This window comes from Ursus arctos, unplaced genomic scaffold, assembly GCF_023065955.2.
Source record: "Ursus arctos isolate Adak ecotype North America unplaced genomic scaffold, UrsArc2.0 scaffold_4, whole genome shotgun sequence".
NCBI lineage: Eukaryota > Metazoa > Chordata > Mammalia > Carnivora > Ursidae > Ursus > Ursus arctos.
The window spans coordinates 93334079-93361770 of NW_026623056.1; the positions used below are offsets into that span (position 1 = coordinate 93334079).

At 58.8% G+C, this 27692-nt stretch overlaps 1 protein-coding gene across 3 annotated transcripts; it reads right to left on the bottom strand.

Annotated features, from left to right (window-relative positions):
• Positions 1-7176: 7176 nt before the first annotated feature.
• PTTG1IP (PTTG1 interacting protein) lies at positions 7177-24888 on the bottom strand. 3 transcript variants are annotated; one of them, XM_026492844.4, is made up of 6 exons: positions 24628-24888; positions 17181-17233; positions 15756-15864; positions 12122-12296; positions 11295-11341; positions 7177-8997 (listed from the first exon to the last, which is right to left on the bottom strand). In XM_026492844.4, exons 1-6 carry the CDS (start codon positions 24740-24742, stop codon positions 8951-8953), a joined length of 546 nt encoding a protein of 181 aa, XP_026348629.1. In that variant the 5' UTR covers positions 24743-24888; the 3' UTR covers positions 7177-8950. The 3 variants fall into 3 exon arrangements, with proteins under 3 accessions (XP_026348629.1, XP_057162857.1, XP_057162856.1); XM_057306874.1 differs by having other exon boundaries at positions 7177-11341; positions 24628-24849; XM_057306873.1 differs by lacking the exons at positions 7177-8997; positions 11295-11341; positions 12122-12296 and having other exon boundaries at positions 13111-15864; positions 24628-24849.
• Between the last annotated feature and the right edge of the window lie 2804 nt (positions 24889-27692).

Genomic DNA, 27692 nt, shown 5'->3' on the forward strand with positions numbered 1-27692 from the left:
GTTCCCTTCCCAGACTGCTCATCGTGAGTACCTGACCCGTCCGTCAGCAGGTGCACAGTGCCTCGGGGTCATGAGGAACGGGAGGGCAGATCCCGAGCAAGCCCAGACCCAGCATCGCAGACACCCTTAGCCCTTGAGGCTCGCAGGTCCCGTTGGCCGGCTGTCCCGCCGCCAGGCCCAGGGACAGCAGCATCACCCCCCTCCCCAGGCAGGGGTCGTGTCCTTCCAGCTGCCAGATGCCCTGAAACGGAGCCCTAAACTTGGGGGCTCCCCGGGTCATTCTGCAGCCCACCCACGGGAAACATGGCCCTGGGTGGAGCGCAGGACCACGGACCCCGGAGAGGAGCCCCGCCACGTACCCACGGCTCCGAGATTTCATGGGGGAGCCATTTCCTCTCCCAATCAGTGAGCCGCACCAAAGCAAATTCAGCAACTGGCTACGTGACGGGATGCTAACACACTGTGAGGAAGCCAACCCAGCCGGGCGACGTGGCCCACGGGGCAGCGAAGGGCAGGCCTGCTGCGCCTGGGGTGGGGCCCGCACCACCTGCCCGTCCGGCTCCCCCAGCTCATCCTCACAGGGCCAGCTGCTCAGAAGCTGTGTGGGGGAGAAAGGATGGGCAGGCGTGCAGGCCACAGCTCACACTCACAGAGCTCGCCGGAGAGACGGGACCAGAGGTTGCAAGCAGGTGGCCTGGGCGTGGACATCGAGTGCATCCAGCCAGTGCTCGTGTCATTCTAGAGAGCTGGGACTCAACAGCCCAACAGCCAGTCATGTGCCCACGGCCCAGTGTTCTCACTGGAGTGGCCAGTCCTCAAACCATCAGCTGGGCCGCAGAGCCCCAAGTGTCCACCCTTGGACGCTGCCAGTTGACATGCCCGTGCCAGCAGCGCCTCAGGACAGCCCCCCGCCTGGACGCCCACACCCAGGTCACCTGCTCGTGGCCTCTGACCCAGCCCCACTCCAGAGCCCCTTTCCTCTGGTGTGTCGTCCTTGAAATGGGCCGGGAGAGAGAGCAGCCGCCCACTGGTTCTCCGGGACACTTCACATGTGAATCTGGTCATGCCTAGAGGAGACACAAGGTGGCCATCCTGACAGGCCTCGTCTGACCTGGGAACCAACCTCGTCCTCTTTCCCCCACCCATTCCCTCCCAGTACATCCCCGCTTGCCTGGACACCTGCGATTCCCCAGCCAGATTCTTTCTTTGTCTCTGCTCCTGCGCAGGCCTGGAAGATCCTGGAGAACCTTCACTTGCAAGAAGTCCCCAGCACGAGCACCATCCCGCTGGCCCAGCTGCACTGGGGCCTTGAGACCAGCCCGAGCAGATTCCGTGGGGGTGACTTGGAAGTGAGCGTCCCAGGCAGAGCCGCCATCTCCTGCCGGGCTCCTGTGGGCGGATGGCAGCAGGCTGCACAACGGGGGGATGCTCACGTCCAGGCCTGTCCCCCACACCAGGCCACGCATACACATCCCTCCCGCTTCTCCTAGGGATCCGGGGACACGTCTGAAGGACGGATCCGCATCTCCAGAGGAAGCAAGTCCAAGAGAGGCTTCTTTCGGGACCATTCACGGAGTCACGCTGAGACTGGGAGCCACCTGGAAAACATATGGTTGGATTCATATTTTACACCTGCACCAATAAAAACTCCAGAGAGATGAAAAACTCTGATGTGAAATAAAAATTAAAAAGGCACTAGGAGCACCTGGGTGGCTCCATTGGCTAAGTGTCCAACTCTCAGTCTCAGCTCAAGTCTTGATCTCAGGGTTGTGAGTTCAAGCCCCACACTAGGCTCCACGCTGGGCATGGAGGCTACTTAAAAAAAAATTTTTTTTAAGGCACTAGAAAAAACATAGACAATGTACGCTCATAATTTTGGAATAAAGAAAGGCCAAATGGAACCACCAAAAAAGCCATAAAGGGAGACTGATGTTTGGCTACATAAAAATACAAAATTTCTTCATGATTAAAGCATGTGTGAAATGAATGGATAGATGGGTGCAGGTGGGTCAATGGATGCATGGGTGGGTGAATAGGTAAGTGAGTGGATGGGTGGATAGATAGATGGATAGGTGGGTGGGTGGATGGATGAGTAGATGGAGGGATGAGTGGATGGATGGGTGGACTGAATAGGTGGATGGATGGGTGGGTGGGTGGATGAGTAGATAAATAAATGAATGGGAGGTAGTCGGGGGTAGATGTGTAGATGGTAGTGGATAAATGGGTGGATGCAAGGATGGGCAGATGGGCAGATGGATGAGTGGATGGATGGACGTATGGTTGGATGGATAGGTGGGTGGATGGCTGGGTAGGTGGGCAAATGGATGAATGGTGCATGGATGGATGGATGGGTGGGTAGACTGGATGGGTGGATGGATGGATGGATGGATGGATGGATGGATGGATGGATGGGTAGATGGATGGATTAATGGGTGGGTGACTGAGCGGGAAGTAGTGGAGGTGGTAGATGGGTGGAAGATGATGAATGGATGGATGGGAGATGATGGGGGAGAGAATGGGTAGAGGATGAATGAGTGGGCAGATAGAAGGATGGACAGGGAGATGTCCTACTGGACCCACTTCTGTAGTCAAACCCTGCTATGTTTGGTGGCTAAAAGAACAGGACAGTAGATCTGAATCAGGGGACAGATTTTAGCATAGGTAGGTGGCCAGGGAATGTGCACACACCTGAATGGAGGGAGGGAATGGGGGTGAGAGCTGCCAGGAGGCCTGAGAATGTGCTTCTGGTGCTCCAGGGAGCAAGCAGAGCCGGGCTGAGGCCGAGCGGGGCTTGGCACGTTACAGGCACCAAGGGAGTCTGTGTGCTGAAGGAGGAATGGGGAGATGCAGGTGGAGGAGACGGCAGAGTCTTTCTAGGCTGTCGAGAGCTCGAGCCTTGCTCTAAGTGTGGTGGGAGCTGTGCAAGGTTCAACTGGTTCCCCCATGAGGCTTGCAGCCTAATGGGGTCCCTCAGGCCAGGGTGGGTAAGAGGATGCAGGGAGGGAAGAGACGTGCATGCAGAGGTCTGCACAGCACAGGGCTGAGCGACGGGGGCTGGTGTGGGCCGGCGGTGGCACTGGGCCGGCAGTGGCACTGGGCCGTGGGACACGGGGCCAGGCAGCAGTGAAACGGAGGAGGAATGCTGAGTCAGGGTCACTGTCCTGGAAGGAGGATGAGGACCCCGGCCCCCGGCCACCCCCACCACGTTGCCTGGCCTGCCTGCTCTGACCTGAACCCCCAGCACCATGTCTTTGAAGCACAGACGGACCAAGCTCTCCTCGGGCCCTCTGAAGCAGCTTGTCCTGATTTTGGTGCCTGGACCCCCGGAAGTCAGAGCTGCCCCATCCCAGCCCCGTGGCTGAGCACGCAGGCTTCTCGTGGGCTGGCCCAGGCTCCCCTGGCCGGTGTCCGGGAGGCCATCACACAGGAAAGGAGCACCCTAGGAACCTTCTTGGAGAACAGGCCCAGGTCTCCTGAACAAATCACCTGAGCTCACACTCCCACCCTGAAGTTTGGGTTCCTAAGAACCCACGATCATGGGGTAAGGTGCCCACTCCCCCAGCCGGTGCCCTGTACACCCCCCGCCCGTCAGGCACCAAGGGAGCAGCCCTCTATGGTGAGCAGATTAAATGTTCCTTATGCTTGGTTAACTATTCTTTATACCAAGTTAATCATTCTTTAGGCCTAGTTAACTCTTTTTTATGCCTGGTTAACTATTCTTTATTCTTAACAATTCTTCACACTGGTTTAACTATTCCTTTTTTATTTTTTTAAATTTTTAAAAAATATTTTATTTATTTGAGAGAGCGAGAGAGAGAGCACGAGCATGGGGCCGGGGAGGGGCAGCAGAGGGAGAGGGAGAAGCAGGCTCCCCGCTGAGCAGGGAGCCCGATGCAGGACTCGATCCCAGGATCCTGGGATCATGACCTGAGCCGAAGGCAGACGCTTCACCGACGGCCCCACCCAGACACCCCAAGGTTTAACTGTTCTTTATACCAAGTTAATACGCCTTATGTCTAGTTAACATGCCGAGGTACCCCCTCTTCTGGGTAGGTTCTCTGGGTCCCTGTTGCCACCCCGACTGAGCCCCCAGCTGGCAGCACCCCTTCCCCACCCCTGCCCTATAAACAAGAGAGTCAAAGACCGTCGGAGTAGCTAGAGGTGGTCCTCATGACCCGGTCAAAATGCTGAAAACAAGAAAACTGGCGATGCTGTTATTAGGGGTACAGTCGGCAATCGGGAGGCGGGTGGAAAACCCCACAGCTCTGCCCTCAGTCCGAGCTACGCCCTGACTTCATTTCGCCAAATGTGGGTCAGCGAGAAGTGGATCGAGAGCTGCAGCTACTTATAAAACACAAGTCCCCGGAGAGGAGAGGGCGGAGACTGGAGACCCTGGAGAGGGCCCGACACTGCGACTCCCCGAGTGCCGTGCAGGCGGTCAGGCCCACCCCAGGGCGTGGCAGGGACGGGGCTCACTCCCCAGTCTCTGGCAGGCAAGGCGGCGGGTAAACAATGTCCTCTTGGAAAAATTCAATAAAGGGGACGCCTCCAGCCTGGCCAGCACCCCCACCTCACCCCACGTGACTGCAAAACCCCACTGCGACACCCGCTCTCCAAGAAAATTCTTTTATTTTGTGGACTCGTGGCCACCGCCCATGAGCTTCGGGAACACAAACTTGTGCAATTACTTAAGAATGCTACGTTGGGGACGCCGGGGTGTTTCTGTGGGTGAAGCGTCTGCCTTCGGCTCAGTTATGATCTCAGGGTCCTGGGATCGAGCCCCACGCCGGGCTCCCTGCTCAGCGGGGAGTCTGCTTCTCCCTCTGCCTCTGCCCCTCCCCCCACTGGTGTGCTCCCTCTTTCCCTCTCTCAAATAAATAATAAGTAAAATCTTTAAAAAAAACAAAGAGAAGTGATTTACCCGTAGTGAGGAATTGTTCTTAGTGTTCAGGGTTCAAACAACGAGACAAGTGCTCTGAGACCAGATGAAACATGATTCTGTAGCTCTGCGGAGCAGAAAACCCACCGAATCAATCAAGTGCGGCCGAGCGGCACCCCTGGCGTTTCTCCGTGGGGTCGGCGTCTCCTCTGCGCACGGGGCGGGAAACCCATCACAGCGTGCTCCGGCGGCTTGCCAGAGCGTGGCGGAGCCGTTGGGCTAGCAGATGGCCCCTGGTGAGGGACGGCTGCACTCCCAGGCCCGGTGGCCAGCTCCTGCCAGTGGCATCGCGAGAGGCCGGGCTGCCCTGTTCGCCTCCCCTCTGCTGGCAGGAACCACAGCCACAGGACCCTGGGGAGGAAAGTCCTTCCAGCTGGGAATCATCTCTGGGCTTCGGGCCTCAGGACTTGTGGCCACCTACACAGAGTAGCAGCCGGGGCAATAAGACGTCCACGCAGCTCAAGCCACTTCTATCCTCGGGCGGGGCCTTTGGACTCACAGGCCATTTTGGGGGACTGGAGCGGCTGGAGCAAGTGCGCCAGACGGGGCCGGTGGGTGGGAGGAGGGGGCAGGGAGCCTCAGACCACCCACAGCAACGGGACAGGGACCTGTCCCACCTCTGGAATGGTGACGGCCAGCACCTTGCAGGAACGCCAACGCCCTGGCCTCCCCGCCGCGCACCTGCTCTTCCCGCCTGCCTCTGCCACACCCCAGGCAGGCCTTACCCAGCACAGGTCTGTGCCGGCCGTGCAGCAGCACCACCGGGCCCTGCCCATCCCCGGACCACCTCGCGCCAGCACGCAGGCCTGCCGCCCCCCGCTGAGGCGGCCCAGGAGCCATCCGCTCAGAGTAACCTACTTCCAGGTGAGCTTTGGTGAAACCCCACGGGGCCGCTTACCTCCACCCCGCCGGGAAAGCGTCACAGATCGCGTCGAGCAAGGTGTCCTGTCTGGAGGGTGATTCGGCATCACGGACACTTTGATCCAGAATCTACTTCTGGACACGATCTCACTGCTCACACAAAGCTACACGGACAGACGTGAGTGGAAACAAGCAGCACCTCCCAACAGGATGGTGGGACGAGGAGCGCCAAGGCCCCTGGGGAGGCAGCGGCCACGTGCACAGATGGGTGCGCTCACAGAGCAGACCCGCAGCTGCGCGACGCAGCCTGGCTCTGGAAGGACACCAAGAACGAGTTGCTGGGACAAGGCCTCTGATTACCCATCTGATCATGTGCTTTTTAAACCCCAACAAGGGGCTCTTTCTTCAAGAGCAGACATCATAGTGCTAGGACTTCATTCAACAACCCCCTCCTTTCAAAGCACTGGTCTTGCTATAATCAGACTTTGAACTTTCTCAATGAATCCGAGGCGAGTGTTTCCCACGTGGCCTGGATGCCCTAAGGACATGCTGGGCACAAGGATACCCCATGACTGCATCTGGACCTCACTCTCCCGTCCTCGACGTCCCAGAAGGAAGAGCCCGAGTTGCCCTATTCCTGCCCTGTAACCTCAAGTGCCTGAGTGTAGCTACTGCAAGCCCTGGGTCGGGCTGGGCGGGCTCACACTTCCCAGGGGACCACGGCACCGACGGACAGACTACCAGTGTGACATGGACTTCAGACAGTGCAGCACAGAGGAGTCCCAGAAATCCCGACTGAGCGATGGTCCCATCGGCTCAGCAGCAGCTCAGAAGAGGGACAGGCTCTCCCCACCAGCCGGGCACTGAAGACCCCCCCACGGGGGCCGGGGGCGGGGGAGTCTGCCAGCAGTTACAGCCGAGGACACGAGGCTAATGGCAGAACTCTTTCTCCCCGTTCTCTGCCTCCAGCTAAGCAGAAGGAAAACAGCGCTGGGGGTGGGGGTGGGGGGACAACAGAAAACTTGAGCCCGCAGCAGTCGCCCCCTCGGCCATGGTATGGAAGCCAGGCTGCTCACATCTGGGACGGGTCAGAGGTCTCCATGTGGAGGCGGCCTGGGTGGCGCAGTCAGTTGAGCGTCTCTTGGTTTCAGCTCAGGTCATGATCTCAGTGTTGTGGGATCGAGCCGCACATGGGGCTCCGCACCCCGTGTACGTGACTGGTTGGAATTCTCTCCCTCTGCACCCACCCCACCTGCTGCACTCTCGCTCTCTAGAATACATCTTAAAAATAAAAAGTCTCTATGTAGAAAGTCTACCTGCCGCTCTCCAGGTAATCACGCTAACACCATGGAGAAATGAGACACGCGGACACAAAGTGTATTCAACAAAGTGTGTATTAAACCAATTTTTGGAAACCGGTTAAAATTAAGGCACTCCAAGCTTCCTGGTTTCCTTGAGGTTACAATACATGGCTGCTTTAGGACTATTTCAGAAGGAAAGCGCAGCGGCTAAGACAGCCCTCCAGATGCCCCGTTGTGGGCTCAGGACCCCGTGATGGGATTACATACACGGTATGGAAGAATGGGGAGCTCAGCAACCCGGATTCCAGACACGGCGTGAGCTGAGAGTACTATGTGTTAATACAAAGGTTGCTGCAGTCTGTTACAAAGTTTCTTTTATGAATAAACAGCAAAAAACAAAATTCGCAGGCTGCTATAAAATACTTAGGAATGTTTCATAGTACTTTAAATTGCTATCAAATGCCCAAGAAGTCAGAAGGATAAAGTCGAGTTTGTGGAGGTTAGCTTCGCGGCTTGTGGAAACGCCAGGACGGCACAGGCCGAGGCGGCGGGCTAACGATCTGTCTGCGACGTCACCGGACGCCGCAGAGTGCGGTCTCTGACAGCGGCCCGCAAGCGCGAAAGCGGAGTACGTCATTTCCTGCCGTGCCTGCCCACCCACCTGCCCAAGGCGAAATGTCTCCCTAACCCAAAGCAGTGCGGCAACCGGGCCCACGTTCAGATTTAAGAAAGGCTGTTCACAGTTACGTCATGGTCTGCTGCGGTTCCTGACACGAAGCTCTCAGTCTCTCGAGTCCTAGATCTGGGTCCGAAAGACCCGGAGCCGCCGCAGGTGTACCGGAGGCCACGCCGGGCCCCGAGAGGCCGCCCCCGCCGCAGTTCTCACCACACGCCCCAGGAGGCGCGCTTCCAGGCCAGGGCTCGTCTGATGAGCACGTGGAAGCCCCTCTCGCGAGCCGGACGCCCTGCCGCCCCGGTGCGGAGAGCCCCGCAGAGGGGCCCACGGTGCTTGGTCCCTCCCTCTTTGGGGACAGCCCAGGGTCCCTAAGTGACCGCAGACAGCCGGACAGTTGCGAGAGCCTCGAGTGCCCCGCATACAGGGCCCGACACCCGCCATCAACGGGCGGGAGGGCGAGAGCAGGTCGCGGTGGCCTCTGCAGGCCCCATGGCTCCGCGTGGCGCCGCGGTCGCCCCAGAGGCGGCTTTCGAGCGCCAGTTGTTACTCAAGTGTTCACTGGGAAAAAATCTTGATGTTCTGGTCAAGATACAAATTAAAATTTAGAAACTGTCCAATAAGTGGTCTGAATTTTGACAGTAGAGTTTTCTGGTGAAATGTTTTAGGTGGAAGAATGAGATCCAAGCATTATTTAAATTGAAATGAAACACAGACCCAGGGTAAGCAGGACCCCCCACCTTGGTGCTGTTCCGTGCGGTTGGGGTCGGGGAGCGCGTCCCGAGTCAGTGCGCCACACGGAGCAGCCGCTGGGCTCCCGGGGGAGTGGCCGAGTGACAGGTGCCGTTCCTGCCCCACCGGGACGGAAGGCAGAGGGGGGCGGCGGGCGCTAGCGTCCCGGCCGCTCCGTCTGCAGGTGGCTTACCGACTGAGAAGAGCGGTGGAATGTTTGCCTTTCCTCCTCAAATTAACAACAAAACCAAAACCAGCCCCCGCCCCCCGAAAGGCTTAGTGTCTCGAGTGACTCAGTACAGATACAGAGAAAGGGACAGAAGCTCGCAGGTGTGCGGGCGGCCACGCGCGGTGCTCTCGGCATGCCCGCCTCGGCGGGGGCAGAAGGACGACGGCGGCCGGGGCTCTGCTGACCGGTGCCGTGTCACGGGGCGGGGTGTGGTCTCAGTTGTTCTCAAACCTGGCATACGGGTTTTCTTCTTTAAACAAACCTGGAACAGAACAGCCCTGGTTATAAATACAGTCACAGGACGGCAAACGAGACCAAGAGAGCAGGACAGCCAGCTCTACGTGAGGACCCGTTGAGGCCCTAAGGGAACAGGTGTCTGAGCAGGTTCCAGCTCGACACCTCACCGTCCTGAGTGCCAAACCACAGGTGACTTACAAAACCACCTTGCTGTATGTGTCCTTACCATGCTGGCGGACTTAGAACGAGGTGACCTTCGGTCTCGCCGCGGAGCGTCCTGACGTGACTGATACGACGCACTTACTCATCAGTCTGGCGCTAAATACCAAAGACGAGGCGTTCCCTCTGCGTTGCAGAAACACACACCCGTCTCCCTCTCTTTAGAAACCTGTGTCACATCCGCGTCCCCGGGAGCCGCTGCAACCCAGCTACTCGTGCAGGAGGTTTTGGGGGTGCAGGGCTGCAGGTCTGAGGAGGAGGAAGCCCACAGTGGTTTTGGTAAAGGGCTTTCAGATGCCAAATGCCAAACACACACAGTCGTGTTTGGAAAAAGACAAAGCAGAACAGCTCCTAGCTCTATTTCTAGTTTAAGGGGGAGAAACTGTTTTGTGATCAGGAAATCAAGCGCCTTCTAAAAGCAAAGACGGTTTCATCCACGCTGGTATTGTGTGTGTGAACTGCAGTGTGTGTCTCTGCCTGGCCCCCACAGGGCCCCGGGGCTTCTTCCACCAGCTGAGTCTTTTCAAAGTCCAGTCCGTTCTATGGGCTTTGTATAAACAGGCATGAGTTGGCTTTATCAGCGCAATAAAGGGCCACAGGAACCATCAGAACGGTAGGAAGGAAGTGCCCCGGGCACTGTTATGGAGCCCGCCCCCGAGCCCGGAGCCTGGCCTGGGACGCCGCCTGGCCTGCACACACGGCCCGCACACACAGGGCAGAGGGGGAAGCAGAGGGGGAAGACCTGAAAGCTACTTGTGCTCCGCAATAAAACCACTTTTGTGTGAGTCGGTGTGTGAGCGCACAGGTGCACAAGTCTCTCGTCTTGTATTTACATTAATTTTAATCAGACGCCAACAAGCTCCTTTCCACTCGTTTCAATGTTGTGGAAAACCAAGGTGCCCCAGCTGAGGGCAGCGGACGCCGGTGGGCACTGGGGAGGGAGGGCACTGCGCCAAGACTGCTGGATAGGGAATTTCACCCACACGGACTCTGTCACCACCTATGTGGGGAGTGAGCACCCGACCCCAGGGTGAGTGCCATGGGCAGCAAGAGGGACACGCCAGGCTGGCCGGGAGAAGAGCGGCACCAAGGGGGGGCTGAGGGGCGGGAGCTAACAAGAGAAGGCTCTCTGGCAGCCGACATCTCGCCTTAAATGGAGGAGACCCAGCAGCAGGAGGAGGGGCAGTCGGGGCAGCCTCGTGCCTCGGAGCCAACACCTGGAGGCTGGCAGGGTCAGCCTCAGGTGACCCAGCACAAGGGCGTGATTGTCAGAGGAGGCCTGTGTCATGGGGGTGGGGGCGTCCAGCCAGCGGCCCCTGCCAGAGGGAACTGAGCCTTGGAGACTCACTGTTTTAGTGCTCGAGATCTTAAAAAGCCCCAAAAACAGTGTTCCTCTACACGGACAACTCCAAAATGGGTACGTTAGCTGGAAAAGATTTTGGAATTTTCCTGATCAGATTTAGCCTTCAGCCCAGCCGCCCGGTTACCCTAACACAGAGCCTTTGATCCTCAGGTCCTGAGGTCAAGGGAAGCACCGTGGCCCAGGGCTAGAGGCCCCGTGGCGACCACCCATAAGGGCCCAGTGACACCACTTCTCCCAAACCCAACAGCCGACTCAACACAGGAGCAAATTTAATGCTCTCACACAGTAAAGAACGAGTCACCTCCCCAAAACCTCTGCAAACAAAAACCAAAACAAAATCAGACAAAACACCTGGGCAGCATGGAGAGCTGGACTCCTTAAAGAGGAGCGCAGCCGCGTCACGAGGTGTGAGAGCGACGTGAACGCGAGGGTGGCGAGGCAGGGGAGGCCCGTGGACATCACGTGCACCCCGTCACGCAAACATGGTGACAGGCTAGGAGCCCTCGCGGCCCGGTCAAGCTCCACCCCTCGGGAACAGCAGTGCTCAGGAAGTCTGGCCGAGAGGAAAATATGCCAAGGCTTCCTCTTTCAAGACACCCGTGACTTAGTTCACTTCAGTCCACGCAGAGTAAACCCAGCCGCTCAAACGGGAGGGGTGGACGAGGGAAGTGGTCACATCTCACGTTGTGGCATCAGCTCCCGACCAAACAGAACAGACATGGACATTCCATCGACCTTACCGTATTTTTTCCTGATTTCATCATGTCTTGATTTCATCTCTGCTCTCCTAAAAAAACAAAGAAATCACATTTAGCATCAAAATATCACCTAACATTAAAAGATACCCTTCGCCTCCTTAAGCAGAGAGGCCGGGGACAGGCGCGGTGGCCCCTGGGTCGGGCAAGGTGACAACAGCGCCGTCTTCTGAGGCCGCTCCAGTGTTCTGTCATTTGATTGTTTCAATAAAGGCAATTCAAATGCCCAATTCTATGATTTTCATGTAAAGAAAACATACTGATGGATGAAAATCTGACACTAGGTTCTGAAGAAGGCTGGGAATGTATACATGTTAGTTTTTATTTAGGGGTGATGACTCTGCGGGGACAGTGCCCACCGGCAGCCGGCCTGACACGGCAGCAGCCCCCATCCGAGCCACAATCCCGCTCCCCGTCAGGCAGGGCCCGGTGACCCGCTGCACCTGCCGCCAGGGCCTGGCCCGTGGCCGCCCCACACACGCTCCCCGACGTGCTCCCTAAGCAGGAGAGAACGGCGGCGTCCCAGTGTGCTGGCCGCAGGAGGCCCGTCCCAGGCACAGGCAGACAGGCGCCACCGCCGATGCCCGGCCCACTCCGGCTGGGCCTCTGTCCCGCCCACAGCCGCGAGCGCCCGTTCTCAGCCACGGCAGCCCGGAGAGTAAGGGCCTGCGACGTGCCCACGCCCTGTCCCACAACTGGGGCCCGCAACCCACGGTCTGTCCGCAGCTGGAGAGAAGTCGGCCCCGTGGGCGGCACTCCCCGCAGCCCAGCAGGCCCTATGCCCCGGGATGCCCCAGCGACCAGGCCCTCACCTCTCCTCCTGCCGGATCCTGCGCTCCTCGCGCTCCCGCGCCGCCTTCTCCTCTCCCTTGTCCGGCTTCCGGCTCCTCCTCCTCCCGCAGCAGCAGCAGGCGCAGCACACGGCCACGGCCAGGAGGATGGCTCCCCCCACCACCGATAGCGTGATGATCAGCGCCTCGAAGTTCACTGCAAGGTCCGCCGGGAGTCAGCACGGGGCATGGGGACCCCAAAGCAGCCCCCCATGCCCCGGGGCGACGGCAGTCCTAGCCTCAGCCCGGGTGTGTGACTTGTGAACGATTTCTCAATCAACCGCCATGGCCCCAGGCCCCACGGGGCGGCAATCCCCCACCCCAGGAGGAGACGGGCAAGCCTGAGGCCAGGGAACGAAACAGACACAGGAAGGAGAGTGCCCGCTGGGCACGCACACTGTCCTGACACATCTGTAGACTCTTTGTGGGACTCTGGAAACGGAAGTGAAGCCTGGGGCGGTGTACCCCATCACCTAAACCCAAGTCCACGGCACGACACCGAGGGCCCTCGAACACAGCTTGAACCGTGCGGGTCCACAAACCTGTGGGCGTTGTTTCCCCAAATGAGGACCACAGTGCACGTGCACTCTCTCTTCCTGACGATGCTCTCACTCGTGTTTCCCTTCCTCTAGCCTACCTCCCTGTGAGGACACAGCACACGGTGCACAGAGCACGCACGCACGTGTGTGCCTCGACTGCGGTTATCAGCAAGCCTTCCATCCATAGCACGCTGGTAGCAGTTAAGTTTCCGGGAAATCAGGAGTTACGCGCGGATTTTCAAGTGCGCGGGGCATCAGCGCCCCTAACCCCTATGCTGTTCAAGGTCACCTGCATTTACTTCCCCAGGGACAACTTCTGACCCCAGGAGGCAGAGGGCCGACAGTAGAACTGCAGGGTCTGGAGACGGCTGCCTCATCGGCCGCCAATGATTTTATGATTTCCTGTCAAGACCCAACTCCTGAGACAAACGAAGAGTGAAAACAAGTTTTACCATTCTTTCTAACTTCTCTGGAGGATTTATAAACCCAAGCCTGCCAATATTTTTCTATTTAATTCGAACCAGAGCCAATCAAAGAGCTGTGATACACTCCTGCCAACGTGTCCACTCGTGCGGTTCAGCCAGCCACCGAGGCGGCTTCGGAGACGGCGGGATCCCCCGAGTCCGATCTGTCTCCCGGGACTGCAGTTACCGTGTGCTGCCGGGGCGGGCCCGGGGGGGGGGGGACAGGGACGCTGCCACGGAGAGCAGGACACTCCGCACAGGTCAGCCCCGAGCCTCCCAGGTTGGCCTCAAGTCTGTGCACCTGCTCTGGCCGTCCGAACCAGGGTTACAGCGGAGGAAACGCTCCCGGCTGTAGTCGCGTGGTCTCTCCTCCTTCCACCGGTTCCGGAAGAGCCGGCACAGCAAGCAGTGACGACCGTCACAGAATCAGAAAAGACCTTCACGAGCAGACGGCAGCAGGTTTGACGACAGAACTCTCAAACAATCCACTTTAAAAGCCAATCAGATCAGCAAGACACCTGGCTTGGAAATATGTCTGCCCCTGAAAACAGCGTTTCTGACTAGCAGCTAAAGCCAGTTATAAAATACAGAAATCCCAGGGGGCGCCTGCGTGGCTCAGTGGGTGAAGCGTCTGCCTCGGCTCACGGCTCACGTCATGATCCCAGGGTCCTGCTCAACGGGAGTCTGCTTCTCCCTCTGCCTCTGCCTGCAGCTCCCCCTGCTTGTGCACTCTCTCTCTGAGTCTCTGTGTCAAATAAACGTAATCTTAAAAAAAAAAACCAAAACAGAGACCCGATCACAATGGGGGAAAAACACTAGGGGGCGCCCATTCCCACCAGCCTTCCGCAGAGAAGCCACGGAGCCTGAGGCCGTCAGGGTGACCGGAGTGGGCAGGGACCCCTGCTTCTGCACATCGGGGCAACGTCCTAAAGACCTCATGTTTCTCCAAATGAACATGTATTTAAGGTCAGTACAGTTAAAACCCCAAACACTTTTGCCCAGTGCTGGGTAAGATGATTCCAAAGTTCTTTGTCAGAACAAAGAGCACCCGTGGCATGAGGTCTGGAATCACAGTTATGTGCTGCTCTGACATCTGGGGGGCTGGGGGCCCTCCTGGTCTCCTGAGACGCACGAGCATAAGCCCCCTGCCCGTTCTGTTCCTACAGAGAAGGCCAATACACCCTCAGCCCAATTCGCCTCCCCAACCCTCCTTAGTGCACACAGGGACCGGGAGCGGCGCCCGCTGACCCCTGCGTCCCAGCTGTCAGGCTTCAGTTCCACGCCAGCCCCAGAATGACTGACACCACCTGCACCTTCTCTCGGGAAGCAGGGGCATCGCCACCTGTCCTGACTGCGGAGCCTGCCTCCCACAGCCCCTGGCTTGTTCCCTGCTCCCCGCCCCCCACACTGTGGATCTCATCTGTGCCATGCCAGGCGTTCAGCCAGCCCCATGGCCCTAAGGCAGGAACTTCATTTCATAGGAGAATTATCAAAAGTGCCCCCATCCGAAAGGTGTTCAACATCATTAGTCATCAGTGAAATGCAAACTAAAACCACAGAGAGATGCCACTTGACACCCACCAGATGGACTAAAGTGAAGACGACTGATCACCCCAGGTGCTGGCAGGGATGTGGGACGACGGGAACGCCCGCGCCACTTGGAGGAGGGTGACCCGGCACAGCCACTCCGGGAAAACGTCTGCAGACCTACTACGCACGGTGACCCCCGCGACCATGCTCCTCAGTACACGCCCAGTGGGGTGAGCGTGGGACGGTGCCCCCCCGACGCACGTGTACCGCAGTCCCGCGTGGACACCTGCAGGGAGCCAAGCAGCCGCCACACAGACTGCAGGGACACAGGCGCCTCCGACACACGCCTGGACGACAGTCAGATGAAACAGCACGTGATCTCCTTCACGGGAAGGGCCGTGCAGGCAGCCCTACTGTGCTGATGCAGAGTCCAGGGCTGACACGGGTCCTGACGCGGTCAGGCTGCCAGCGCTGAGTGGGGGTTACCTGCGTACACGTGTGCACCCTCGCTCCACTCCGTGAACAGGCGTAGGTGTACGCACACGTGTGTGTCTGCCAGACAGTACCGTCCGCAAGGACAGGGAGACAGCGTGTGCACTTCATTCAAACTCAGGCCTCATCTCAACGCCTTAACAGCGCAGGCTCAGGATGCCCGGGGCCCCCGGTCCAGGACTGGTCTCTGTGGGGTCTCGTAGAGGGTTAACAGCCCCACGGAGAGAGCACCTGGAAACCCTACCATCTGCAGACAGAAGGGGACACGTCAGGACAGGGGGGGCCGGACCGTGCCGAGCAGGGCTCTCAGTGCAGACGCCGCCGAGACACGGCGTGCCAACACGTCCAGGAAATAGTCCCCACGCACCATCCTGGGACACAGAGGGACCCCGTGCGGAGCCAAGGCTGACGGCCTTGCAGGTGGGCCTCCAGACACCGAGGACTGCCAGCAGCCCTCCCAGAAAGCACGCTCTCCCACTGGCTTCCCGACCTCCTGCGGAGAGCGTGCGCCAGCAGCTTTGGTTCGCTGAGCACAACCACACTTTCCAAAGCAGCACAGATTTTGCGAGAGCTCCAAGAGAACAGACTTACCCCAGCAGACGCCCCAGCGTGCAGAGCTCAGCTGACAGAGGGAGCTGGGCGGCAGGACCCTGCTCACCGGGTAGTCCACGCACGCCTTGTTGGTGTGGCACCAAAGACACTGAAAGAGAGGAATGTTCGACAAGCGTCAGAAATGCACCGTTCGCACCCAAGAATCAGACTGTCGGGGACTTGAGCCCCACTACGCCTCTCGCTCCCCCTCAGGTGACTGGCTGGAACACCTCGGCCCCCACCTCACCCCATCAGGCCCTCCAGGGTTGAGGTTACTCAAACCCTCCCCCACCAGGCACCCTGCCCGGCCTCTTGGCCTCCGTGCACATCCTGAAAGCTGCCAGGTGGCTCCCTGCCCAGAGTCTTTGCACAGCTACTCCTTCTGCCCGGAACATTCTTCCCCAAGCACGTGTGGCCTCCCCTCCCCCACAAGGCCTCCCCTGAGCAACCTACTTGCCACCGCCCCACCTCCCCATCACCTTCCCATCATAAGCACCCCTGACACACTCAGCTGGGGTGCCTATCTCGGTTCGCCTGCACAAGGGCAGGCGGGACCCAGCGGGCCCACAGGTGGAGCTCAGTAAGTCCTTGTCAGCGCACTTTCATGACCTCGGAAAACACTGGCCTCTCCGGCTGCATGGGGTGCTTGGCCATCTTAAACACAGTGCATCTGGGGGCGCCTGGGTGGGTGACGCGTCTGCCTTCTGTTCAGGTCATGATCTCAGGGTCCTGGGATGGAGCCTCACAGAGTGTCAGGCTCCCTGCTCAGGGGGGAGCCTGCTTCCCCTCCCCAATCCCTCCCCTACTAATCCTGTCTCTGTCTCTCTCAAATGAAAAAATAAATTCTTAAAAAAAAAAAAAAAGACAGTGCCTGTAAGGCTCAAAGGCACCAGCCCGGAACCTCAGGGCTGGACGGCCCCTCACAGATGCTCCTGCCCGAGTCCCTAAGAACATCGGGGCGCTGCAGGTGCAGACAGAGACAGAGAGTGCCAGCACGAGGCCGGCCCGCTCAAGCGCTCCCGGCACCAAGCCACGCGGCGGCCCAGGTGCACTCAGGCAGACAGATGGAAAATCAGGTATTTGTGGCCCAGGCCAGGGTGCAAGTCCATTACGAATACGAGGAAGGCGAAGCCTGGGATCTCCCAGAGCCACACCGCGTATTTAAGATGCTCAGAGCACGCTCGACCAACAGCAGCCAGCCCTCTTCATCCCGGCCGTGGGAGAACCGCCTCCACGTCCGTGGCCTGGTCCTGGCGGAACAACTTTTGGTAAATCCTCCATTTTGAAATAATGCAAGTTTCCGATGTCTAGTTTCCCATTTTTATAACCAGGTTACTGAAAGCGCCAGGAGCTCCCTAGAGGCTGGCGCTCTTTCACGGGCATGCACACGCAAGCCCCGGGGCCGAGCGCGGCTGTGCTACTTACGGAGACGTTCTTCAGGCACTCCTCACAGGTTCTGTTTGTGTTCTGAGAGCAAGCTGCGGGGAAGAGCACACATCACAAAAGTCAGGCGAGGCGCGCAGGAGGGCTGGGGGCAGGCTCCACCCCCACCCGGAGCGCACGTGCTCTCCCGGCACCCGGCCTGCAGGGAGCACCAGGAGCTGCTGAGCCTTGCTGCCAGCGGGGCCCCTGGGTGGACGCAGACACAGCCCCAAGGCTCCCATCTGCCAGGGGTCGGGGAGACAGGCCTCGGCAACAAAGGCAGTGCCTCCAGGGCAGAGGAGACGAGCGCCTGGCCATGTCCCACAGACCTCAGCCAGCCCAGGCCCGCTGGCTCCTCGGCACACACTCTCTTTGGAACCAAAGGCCAAAGTAATGCCAGGCCCACGAGATGAAAGCCAGGCCTCAGCCGGCCAGTGCCCCCCAGACCAGAGGGAAAAGCCCCCCGGAATCAGAGGATGCCAATCCCGCAGGGTACCCCGCGGCTCTGGCCACTTCTCATCCACGAAGGGGTCAAACCCCACACAGCGAACGGCTCTGGAACTCAAGCTACTGAGAAGTAAAGAACTAGTGTGTGAACAGAACATACCCACCCCTCTCAGAGGTTGCTAGTTACCGCACCCCGTGACTCCAAACACACACACGGACTTCGAGAAGAACTCTGTGTGCAGCTCCGAGTCACAACCAGATACTGCTTCACACCCACCAGAATGGCCAGAAGTAGAAAGACTGGCACCACTAAGTGCTGGTGCAGAGACCAACCGGGAACTCTCACACGGAGTGGGTCGGGGTGCAAAAGGGTTCCACCGCTGAGAAGACCTCGCGTCTGCTCATAAAACCAACCTACGCCTCTCCTGTGACTCAGCGGCTCCACTCGAGCATTTCACACAAGAAAGTCAGAACGTAAGTCCCGAGGAAGACTTGTACACAAATGTTCATGGCAACTTTTTTTTTAAAAGATTTTATTTATTTGAGAGCGAGAGAGAGACCGAGAGAGAGAGAGAGCACGAGCGAGCACACATGGGGGAGCAGAGGGAGAGGGACAAGCAGGCTCCCCGCTGAGCTGTGAGCCCGATGGGGGCGGCCTCCATCCCAGGACCCCGGGACTATGACCTGAGCCACCCAGGCGCACCTAGCTCCTTAGTAGTAACAGCAAAAAGCTGTGACCAGCCCGGATGCGCAAGCTCAGAAGGACGGGCCAACGGGCGCCGTCGTACCACTGAACGCTATTTAGCCACGTGAAGTGCACTGTGTGCGTGAGACATGGACGAGTCTTAGAAACGTCACGGGACCCACGGAAACCTGACGCACAAGACCACGCTGCTGGATTCCCCGGACACGCAGCTCTGGAGCAGGGGGGTCCTCCATACCCGGAAACAGGCAGCGGTGGCCTGAGCCTTCCGGAGACACGGGTGCATTCGGGAGCTTGACAGGGGCTGGGGTGACACAACCCCATGGCACACATGAGACCCTGAACCTCACCGGACATAAAGTCATCTCAAAAGAGAGAGACAAAGGTCAACCTCTGGTTCGTGACATGTGCAGTGAGGGCCCCACCAAGCTTAACGGGAGGCTATAGGACGGACCCACGGACAGAGGAGACAGCAGAACATGAGTGCGGAAAATTGCGAGAGGTGGGTGGCGCGTGCCCGCCTCACAGCTGCACTGTGGGTCCCGGGTGAGCTGCAGGACGGGTGCTCTGGCCACAAGTGCGCCCGGGGCACCCGCGGAGCAGGACCTGCTCGGAGCGGCCTGGCGCCGGGAAGCAGCCGCAGGGCCGGTCAGGTCTGCCGCTCCTACATCCCGCCAACCGAATACAACCCTGCTTTGTCTAAAACATGATGCAAGCCCACTCGACACAAGTGGCCCTGCAGCTGCCATGGGCGGCGTGTGGAAACCTCCTGTCAAACACTTCCCTTACAACACACCTGATTTAGCTCCAGAGAGGGAAAGAAAACGACACCCCGTGAACCAGCTCGATTTCTGCAAGCACCACAGGGTCGCAGTGGCCGTCGGCAGCAACAGGGACCAGGCACCGGGCAGCGGGGCTGGCTGTGCCCAGAGAGGGCCTGGGCCCCAGGGCCAGGCAAGGGCTGCGACCGCGACACCTTACCCCTCACTCTGTCCACCCAGGGGCCCAGAGGACGACACCTGGCAGCACAGGGGCCTTGGTTTCTGGACACTGTCCCCCTGCCGAACGGAGCCAGGGCTCCTGGGAGAAACAACGGATTCCGGAACCGGGACAGAGAAAGGACAAAATGGGCCTCGGACAGACTGCTGCGCCACCAACTTAGGGGTAAATGACAAAAGGACCCAGAAGCCAGCTTGAAGGGGGCGTCTTCCTTGCCAAACAGGGACAATGACAAACCCAAGTGTCTGACAGTAATGGACTCCAGCCTCTTGCACGGTCCAGGATTTCACATGGACATGGGACAGACGGCGGGAAGGTCAACCAGCCAAGGCAGAAGTAATGGGTTCAAGACCTGCCATTTTGCAATCATCTTGGTAAATCTGGACGCTGAGACCCCCGTGCCCGTCTGTGCTGTGACAAGACACTTACGGTCTCAAAGCACCTCCCTCCCCCCAGTTAAATCACTTATGAAGAGAAAATGGCCCTTAACGTGATCAAAGTATCACCAGGATAAGGATGGGACAATGGGACAAAACACCAGCAGGTGCCCCCTGGGGATGCAGGGGGAAGGACACAGCCATGTGTGGTTGAATCCTGTCCAAATGCACTGGAATCCAAGTTATAGGAAACCAGACAAGACCAACCGAGGGTCCTTCTACACAGTCGTTTTCTGACAACAGACGGAGGAGGTACTCGGGGTGAATGGAGCCAAATGCCCCGCGTGGTCCTGGCCGTTACGGGGACGACTGGAGAACCGTGGACATAAGGCCCATGCTACACGCAGTGTTCAAGGACCGCACCAATGCTCGCTGTGCAGACCTCGGCGTACCCCCACCGTGTGGAAGAACGTCCCCCTCCTCAGGAGGTCTGTCCTGAGGGGCGAAGGGCCCCAGAACAACCGAGTCTCCAACAGTTTGGTTAAACCAGTAACAAGCAGACACGGAGGGGGAGGGGCAAAGCAAACAGGCAAGTGCTGAGAACAGAGAGGCATCTGCAAGTTCACTGTACTTACTCCTCCAACTTTTCTGCAGCTTTGACATTTTTCTAAACAAAGAGCTAGGCAGGCAGCCACTGTGAAAATCTGCACAACTGCTGACACGCCCACACTCAAGTCCTTTTTGAAAAATTCTACAAGAAAAGATGTACTTACCAATCTTAACTGAGCAGCGACGGCGGGGGGCGGGGGGGCAGGCAACAACCAGGAACTTTTTCCTGGGGATTTTTTTTTCCTTTTTAAAGTCTTTTTGATTGCCGGATTCGTGTGAACTAGGCTCCAAGATACACACCATCAACCTCGTCCACCCCAGGGCCTCTGGACTAGAGAGCAGGAGGCCATGGAGCCCAGCCCTCCGCCCGCCCCCACCAAGGCCGAGCACCAGGCAGTGGTCAACACAGGCAGAGACCTCGGTTAGACAGCAGTCCTGAACACGGGGCAGCGCTGCAGAAAGGTCGCTCCATTCTCCCCCTCTAGAACACCTCACCATCTTGGCAGCACACGTGAACTCCTTGCTCCCGCTTCAAAGACCGGGCACAGAAAACCACACACTGATCGCAGAGAGAAGGAGCAGCTGCCCTCGTCTTCCTGAGTCTGACGCTAAGTGCCAGTACCCTGACTCTGGAAGTCCTGGGACTGGAGATCTTCCAGAGTCCATTTACCAATGATCAGAAAACTTGACGTATCGTTCCCTTTGAAAATTAAATGAAAAGACCAGAAGGAGAAAGGTGTCTGTTCAGATACACTAGCCCGTGGCCCCACGTCGCACTGTATCCTCGAGTTTCAGGGGAGCCCATTCAGTACGGAGGACACGCACTCGCGCGTGTACAAAGATCTGTTTTGTTAAAGTAAAGAAATGAGTAAGCACACACTCACTGTGCATGTGTCGCACCGCAGGCCAGGGGCGGGCCGGCCCCTCTGCGGACACTGTGCCCACTCTGCGGGGTGACAGGGCACCTACCTCACCAGCTTCACACGAGAAACAAGGGTGCAAAGTTCACTCAGACAAAAAGCCCGGCTCATCTTCCCACCTCGGCAGAAACAAAAGAGCGATGAGTGTGGTACAGCCCTTCCTTGACTTAGGACGGGTCATATCCCAAGCAACCCACTGTAAGTGGAAAACATCCTATCAAAAATCCAGTCGAAATCCTGGCCAATCTTAAACGTGCCGAGAACACTTCGTTCGCCTCCAGCTGGGAAGAATCACCTCGCACATCGGCCTGTCTTATGAGAGAGCGTTGAACAGCTCTGTAACTGACCGAACACCGTACCCAGAGTGACCGACGGAACGGCTGTGTGCCCACGGGGCTGCCCAGCCTCAGCACAGGACCGCGTATCGCTAGCCGGGGTGAAGACCCACATCCCAATTCCAAGCACGGTTCTGGACCCATGCCGCTTTCGCACCACCACGAAGTCAAAAAATCCTACATCCAACCTGTGCAAGTCGGGGGCCATCTGCATATATGAATAACAGGTGCCGTGTGGATACACTCTGTAAGGCCCTTATCACGGGTTTAAAAAGCGCTGGCTCTCCGGAGATGGGCAGGAGAGGAACGGCAGGCCCCCCTCGGAGCCCAGTGCCCTTCACAAGGAGCAGTCCGGGCGGGACCTGCACAAGCCACAACGGAGCTCTTTTGCATCCTTCAGGGCAGCTGGTTTTCGGGGTCATCTCCCCCTGTTGTACAGATGAGACTCTGGGACGGAGTCTAACCCCACACACAGGGTGGGCTCCACGGGCCCGTGGAGACCTCTGTGATTCCAGGAGCCTCCCTCCACAGATCTTCAGTGTGCCCTGGGTCCCTCCTGTCTCCACGCCACCAAACACACAGTAAGACCGAAGAAACTGTTAGCCTGGGATTGCTGGGACCTATTCTTTGAATTCGCGTCCCTGTGACGGTTCACTTATGTGTCAACCTCACTGGGCTACAGGACGCGCAGGCAGCTGGTAAACCATTTCCAGGGGCTTCAGGGGATTGGCGCTCAAATGGGTAGACCGAGTAAAGAAGACTGCCCTCACCAATGCAAGAGGACATCACCCAATCCACAGAGGGGCCCCAACGAACAAAACAACAGAGGAGCGGTGAATTCACTCTCTGCTGAAGCTGGGACACCTAGCTTCTCCTGCCCTCAGACACTGGTGCTCCTGGTCCCGGGCACTTCCGACATGGACTGAATTCCGGCAGCTTTCCTGGGCTCCAACCTGCACACGCAGATCATGGGACTTCCCAGCCTCCACAATCACGTGAGCCAATCCTTCACAATACATCTCTTTCTCCACACCTACAGATACCCTACCGGTTCTGTTTCTCTGAGGAACCCTTACTAACACCCTTGCAAGGAAGACCAACGTCATGAACCATGTAGCCACATTCCTACAGTATGACAAGCGGCAAAAATCCCACACGGAGCACATACTCTGTGGAAGGGGGGCCCTCACTGCTCTCACAGCGCCCGTCCCCAAGGAAAGGCAAACGCAGACCCCTAGGACACCTGGGGGGTAAGCACCCTCACAGCACGTCATTCCTCCCCTTTGAAGGTGTTGCTGAAGACAGAAACAACAGCCCACTGCCACCAAGGAACTGGGTGTATCCAGCAGACGGAAGTAATTACTATGCGCCGAGGCAAAGGCAGCGTGGCACCGAGCTACAGTACGTGGAATGCCGTGCGGCCGAGGCAGCTGCTCTTCAGCTGAAATACCACAGCAACAGTTCTGGTCTGATTCCCTAATGGAGAAACAAATTAAAGTCACCAAAGGACACCCCCACTCACCGCACAGGGCCTCTGCACACCTGGGAACTCCAGGGCAGTACAGAAAGCAGAGTGGTCAAACAGATCACTGGGGCTCCCCACACGCCCACCGCAATTACGCACACACAGCCACTAGCCACTGAGAAAGACATAATTTTGGCAGATTATCAATCTCTTACGGGAAACAGTCCCCATTCCACTGTTCCCTTCACAGTGCAATTCTACTGCGTTATTAACAATCGTCCAGAGAGCCGCGTCGGAAACGTCACACACACATACACACACACACACACACACACACACACGGAAGTAGATTAGGAGAAATAAACATTCAATCGGGTCATACAAGGAGGGTGCTCTGCTGTGCAAAACAGAACCCCACAAAGCCTGGGCTAACAGGAGTTGAGAAAAACACTGGCCCCAAGGCAATCCTACTGGTAAACGGCTGGGACGGAGGTCAACAGGCCTGCCTGAAGCTCTATTGCCACAACTGCTGATCACGTGGGTACTTCACACGACATTTCTGAAACAGGCCCAACCCTGACACTCCCCAGCTTCCGTGATTTCCCCCCAGGCCCATAGGCCAGTCTGAGAACCCCCCCCCCCCACAGACCCACAGGAGGCCACTCTCCAGCAACACTGCATTTCTGGAACCTTCTGAAACATCAGTTTGGCCCTAGGTCATACACTTCCTTGGCGAGCACTGTTTCTTGGTCAGTCCCCCCAGGAACTGTTGACCACACGGTCCCAGCACCTGGCAGCCTAGTTACTAGGGACGCACCCCCACCCCAGGTCCGCGGAGCGCAGAAACAGAATGGGATTCTTTCGAAGTTGCGGGTCCCCTGCACTGTGCCTCCCGGCCTCGAGGCACGCAGTGACTCAAGGGCTCATGCCCGGGCGGAGTGGCGCCCCCCTGCGCCACACCAGTGCCCACCCTTCCCCTTCCCAATCTTCAAGGGGCCTGGCACCCGGACACCGGTTACCGACCCGCTGTGGGGCTCCAGCAGCTTCGAAGCTGCGAGCTCCTTCGACAGTACTAAGCCGCGTACTAAGCCAGGACAACCCTGCAGGCCCCGCCGACACCGCCGAGACACTGAACCAATACAAAAGGCGGGCCCCTCCACCAGCCCAGGACCCCGCGCTCCCCTCCACCTCCCCGCCCCGCCACGGACCCCACCGCCCCTTCACCTCCCCGCCCCGCCCGGACCGGAACCCCGCGCTCCCCTCCACCTCCCCGCCCCGCCCCGGACCCCACGGCCCCTCCACCTCCCTGCCCCGCCCCGGACCCCACGGCCCCTTCACCTTCCCGCCCCGCCCGGACCGGAACCCCGCGCTTCCCTCCACCTCCCCGCCCCGGACCCCACGGCACCTTTACCTCCCCGCCCCGCCCGGACCGGAACCCCGCGCTCCCCTCCACCTCCCCGCCCCAGACCCCACGGCCCCTCCACCTCCCCGCCCCGCCCCGCCTGGACCGGGACCCCGCGCTCCCCTCCACCTCCCCGCCCCTGCCCGGTCCCGCTCAGGACCCCGCGCCCTCTCAACCGCCCCGGGCCCCTCACCCGCTCCAGACGGCTCCTGAGCCGCGGCCGCTGAAAGAAGCATCAGGAACAGCGCGACGGCTCCGAGGACCGGCTCCCAGCGCTGCATCAGCCCGCGAGTGCCGCCGAACGCCATGATGGCCGGGGCCCCTCGGGTCGGCGGGTCGGACGTCAGTCAGACGCTGTCCACCTCCGCAGCGGGGCTAGACAGTCTCCCCCCACCCCCGGAAGAGCCACTCGCCGGAAGTGGGCGTGACAAGCGGCGCGGTCGAGTGCGCAGCCGCGGCTCCCGGCTCGCCCCGCCCCCAGCCGTCGGGCCCTCCCTCCGCGGCCTCTGTTCCCCCGCCTCCCGGTGCGACGAGGACGCGGCTCAGTGCGCGTGCGCGGCTGGAAGGAGGCGGGCTGCTGGGGTGGGCGGGGGGGCTTGCTTCGGCTCGGTGCGCCTGCGCGAGTACGAGGGCCAGGTGCGGTGATTTGGGCCCTAAAGCCGTGAGGCAATCCGGCAAGGTGGCCCTGGGACCTGATGGTGCCGCCGCCGGCGCCACGCTGGTCCCCGCGCCCCGGCTGCGCCGGACGGGACCGGTGCGCACAGAAAGCTCGCAGTGCAGCGGGCACCGGAGTCAGAGAAGCCGCGGAGCTCGCCCCCTTTTCTCGCAGAGACGCACCTGGGCCGGCGCCCCCGCCTCTCGCTTCCCCACCGAGCTCGTTGGGAGGCTGCTCCAGGAATGTTGCGCACTGCAAGCGTCCACTGGCTCTCGTGACCACAGTGGGGTGGGACGTGGCAGTGGTCCGCCGAAGCGGGCCGTGCACCTCCCGCTGCCCCAGGTCCGGAGGAGCCCTCGGGGACGCAGGGGGGGGCCTCGGGGCGCTGGGGGAGCCCTCGGGCGCGGGGGTCGGCTGGGGCGGGTCTCACCCTGGCGTTCAGGGTCCCCCATGCCATTCGCTGGCGTGTGGCACTGCTGTCCACACCTGCCTCAGCGCCGAGGGAGGCGGGACTGCGGTGGGCTCTGCCGGCTGACCCGGGACTCTAGAGCGCCCCAGTCGGCGTGCTGGGATTCTGCGTGTGGCCTGGAAAACTTCCGTGCCCTCCCCTCCCCAGGAGGGCCCCACGGCCCTTAGAATTTAGCTTGCCCTTAACCCCCAGGGCCAGTGTGCAGGACTCTTGGTCACTGTGTATTTGTGCCTCCCTGTCTGTGCCCCGTGCTTCGGGTGTGGCAGACCACCCCGAGGGTTCGGTAACTGCCTGAGGTCTCGGGGCCAGAAGAAGGGGGCTTCAGGGCTAGCAGGGCAACCTCGCCAGTTCCTGCCATTGCAAATGAATGAACGCCTGCCTGGGTTTAGAAGTGCGGCCTCAGAAACCAACATGTTTTCACCCTAAGGACACAAACCCACCGCAACAACTTAAGGATAGTTGAAGGACATTGGACACAGTGGAAACTGTGACGTTTGAAACAGTGCCATCAGCAATGGCATCTCTTTTATTTGTGAGAAAGATGACGCACAAGCGGGCAGAGGGGAAGAAAGACAAGCAGACTCCCGTTGGAGCGTGAAACCCTACTCGGGGCTCTGTCCCAGGACCGTGAGATGGTGACCTGAGCCACCCAGGCGCTCCCAGCAATGGCATTTTAAGACAACTGAGTTTTGCAACAATTCCACAACACAGAAGTTCCAAAGTACTGGGTAACTAGAGTCCGCATCCTGTTGAAAAGTGAGGAGGTGGAGGCATCATTCCGATGTCAGAGCTCACACTTGTGGAGAGAGACCCCGATATCATAAGCACACTTGCAATGGGATGATTCCTCTTGGCAGTCTGCAGCCTAAAAAGCGTATGGTTTTTCCAGAAAGATAGCTAAGGAATTAGACTGACACAGTCACAACGGGGTCCACTTGGGGGAGCAGGGCTATCCTCAAACACCGGCTGGTCGTCGGGTGGAAGCCAGAGCCCCTGGTCCTGCAGCTCCCGGACCCTACCTCGGAGTCATGCGTACGGGAGTCACTTGCTGGACATTTTCACCAGCCTTGTTTGTGGTCAGTGTGCCATCAGATTTTGTCATCGAGACTAAAAGTTAAGGAATTACTTCCAGAAAGGTCGTGTGATAAAATAGAGCTGCTCCTAGCCAGGTAACACATCGAGTCTGTGATTGTTGACACTGGGAGATTTTCAGCTCAGCTGAGGACAGAGGGAGTGCTTGAAGGCCAGGACTTGGGGCAGCCTTGGAGGGATCTGTAGGAGCTCTTAGGTGGGTGCGCGGGGGCCTCTGGGTCAGAGGGAGGGATGGACAGAGGCCGGCAGTCCGGGGCCCATTTTGCACGGTTGGACTGAGGGGTGCTACAGACCCTGCCCGGTGTGTGGGATGGCTCCAGTGGGAGCTGCGGTGACACTTAGCTGCATGGGTTTGGAGCTGGCCCAGGTTCCTGCCACATCGGGCCTCTGAGGCCCAGGGATTTACCCTGGACAGAGATGCAAGGCAGTGAACACTCTGGCCACCTGCCCCCGTGAGCAGTCTCTTGGAGTCCTCTCAGAAACAGGTGGAAGGGGGCTCTAGGGACAAGACAAAACTTTTTCAAGGTCGCTCAGACAGTGAGATGCAGGCCTTCACCAGTCTCATCCAGCTCCCCTCTATCCCACAGGGACAAGGTGGGAAGGTTTCAAGAGGATTGTTTGAAATTAGTGGGACTATGTCACAAAAACAGGAAGTGGACTGGGAGTAACTGACTCGTTCCTGCTTCTTTCTTTTTGGTGGGGAGGGGCAGAGGGAGAGAGCGCCTTAGGCCGGCTCCTCGCTGACACGGGGTGACCCGACACAGGGCTCCTCCATCTCACAACCCTGAGAAATTAGAGTTGGATGCTTGGGGCGCGTGGGTGGCTCCGTGGGTGAAGCGTCTACCTTCGGCTCAGGTCATGATCCCAGGTTCTGGGATGGAGCCCTGTGTCGGGCTCCCTGCTCAGCGGGGAGTCTGCTTCTCCCTCTGCCCCCTCCCCCCTCGTCTCTCAAATAAACAAAATCTTAACAAAAAGAAGTCAGATGCTTAAGTGACTGAACTACCAGATGCCCCTACAGTTCCTGTTTCTGGAGACGCCTCTG

Coding starts and splice junctions, on each gene's coding strand:
- PTTG1IP (XM_057306873.1), bottom strand. CDS start 24,742: ATGGCGTTCGGCGGCACTCGCGGGCTGATGCAGCGCTGGGAGCCGGTC. Junction 17,234..24,627: donor TCAGGAGCCGTCTGGAGCGG/GTGAGGGGCCCG, acceptor TCTTCCCCGCAG/CTTGCTCTCAGAACACAAAC. Junction 15,865..17,180: donor AGTGCCTGAAGAACGTCTCC/GTAAGTAGCACA, acceptor CCTCTCTTTCAG/TGTCTTTGGTGCCACACCAA.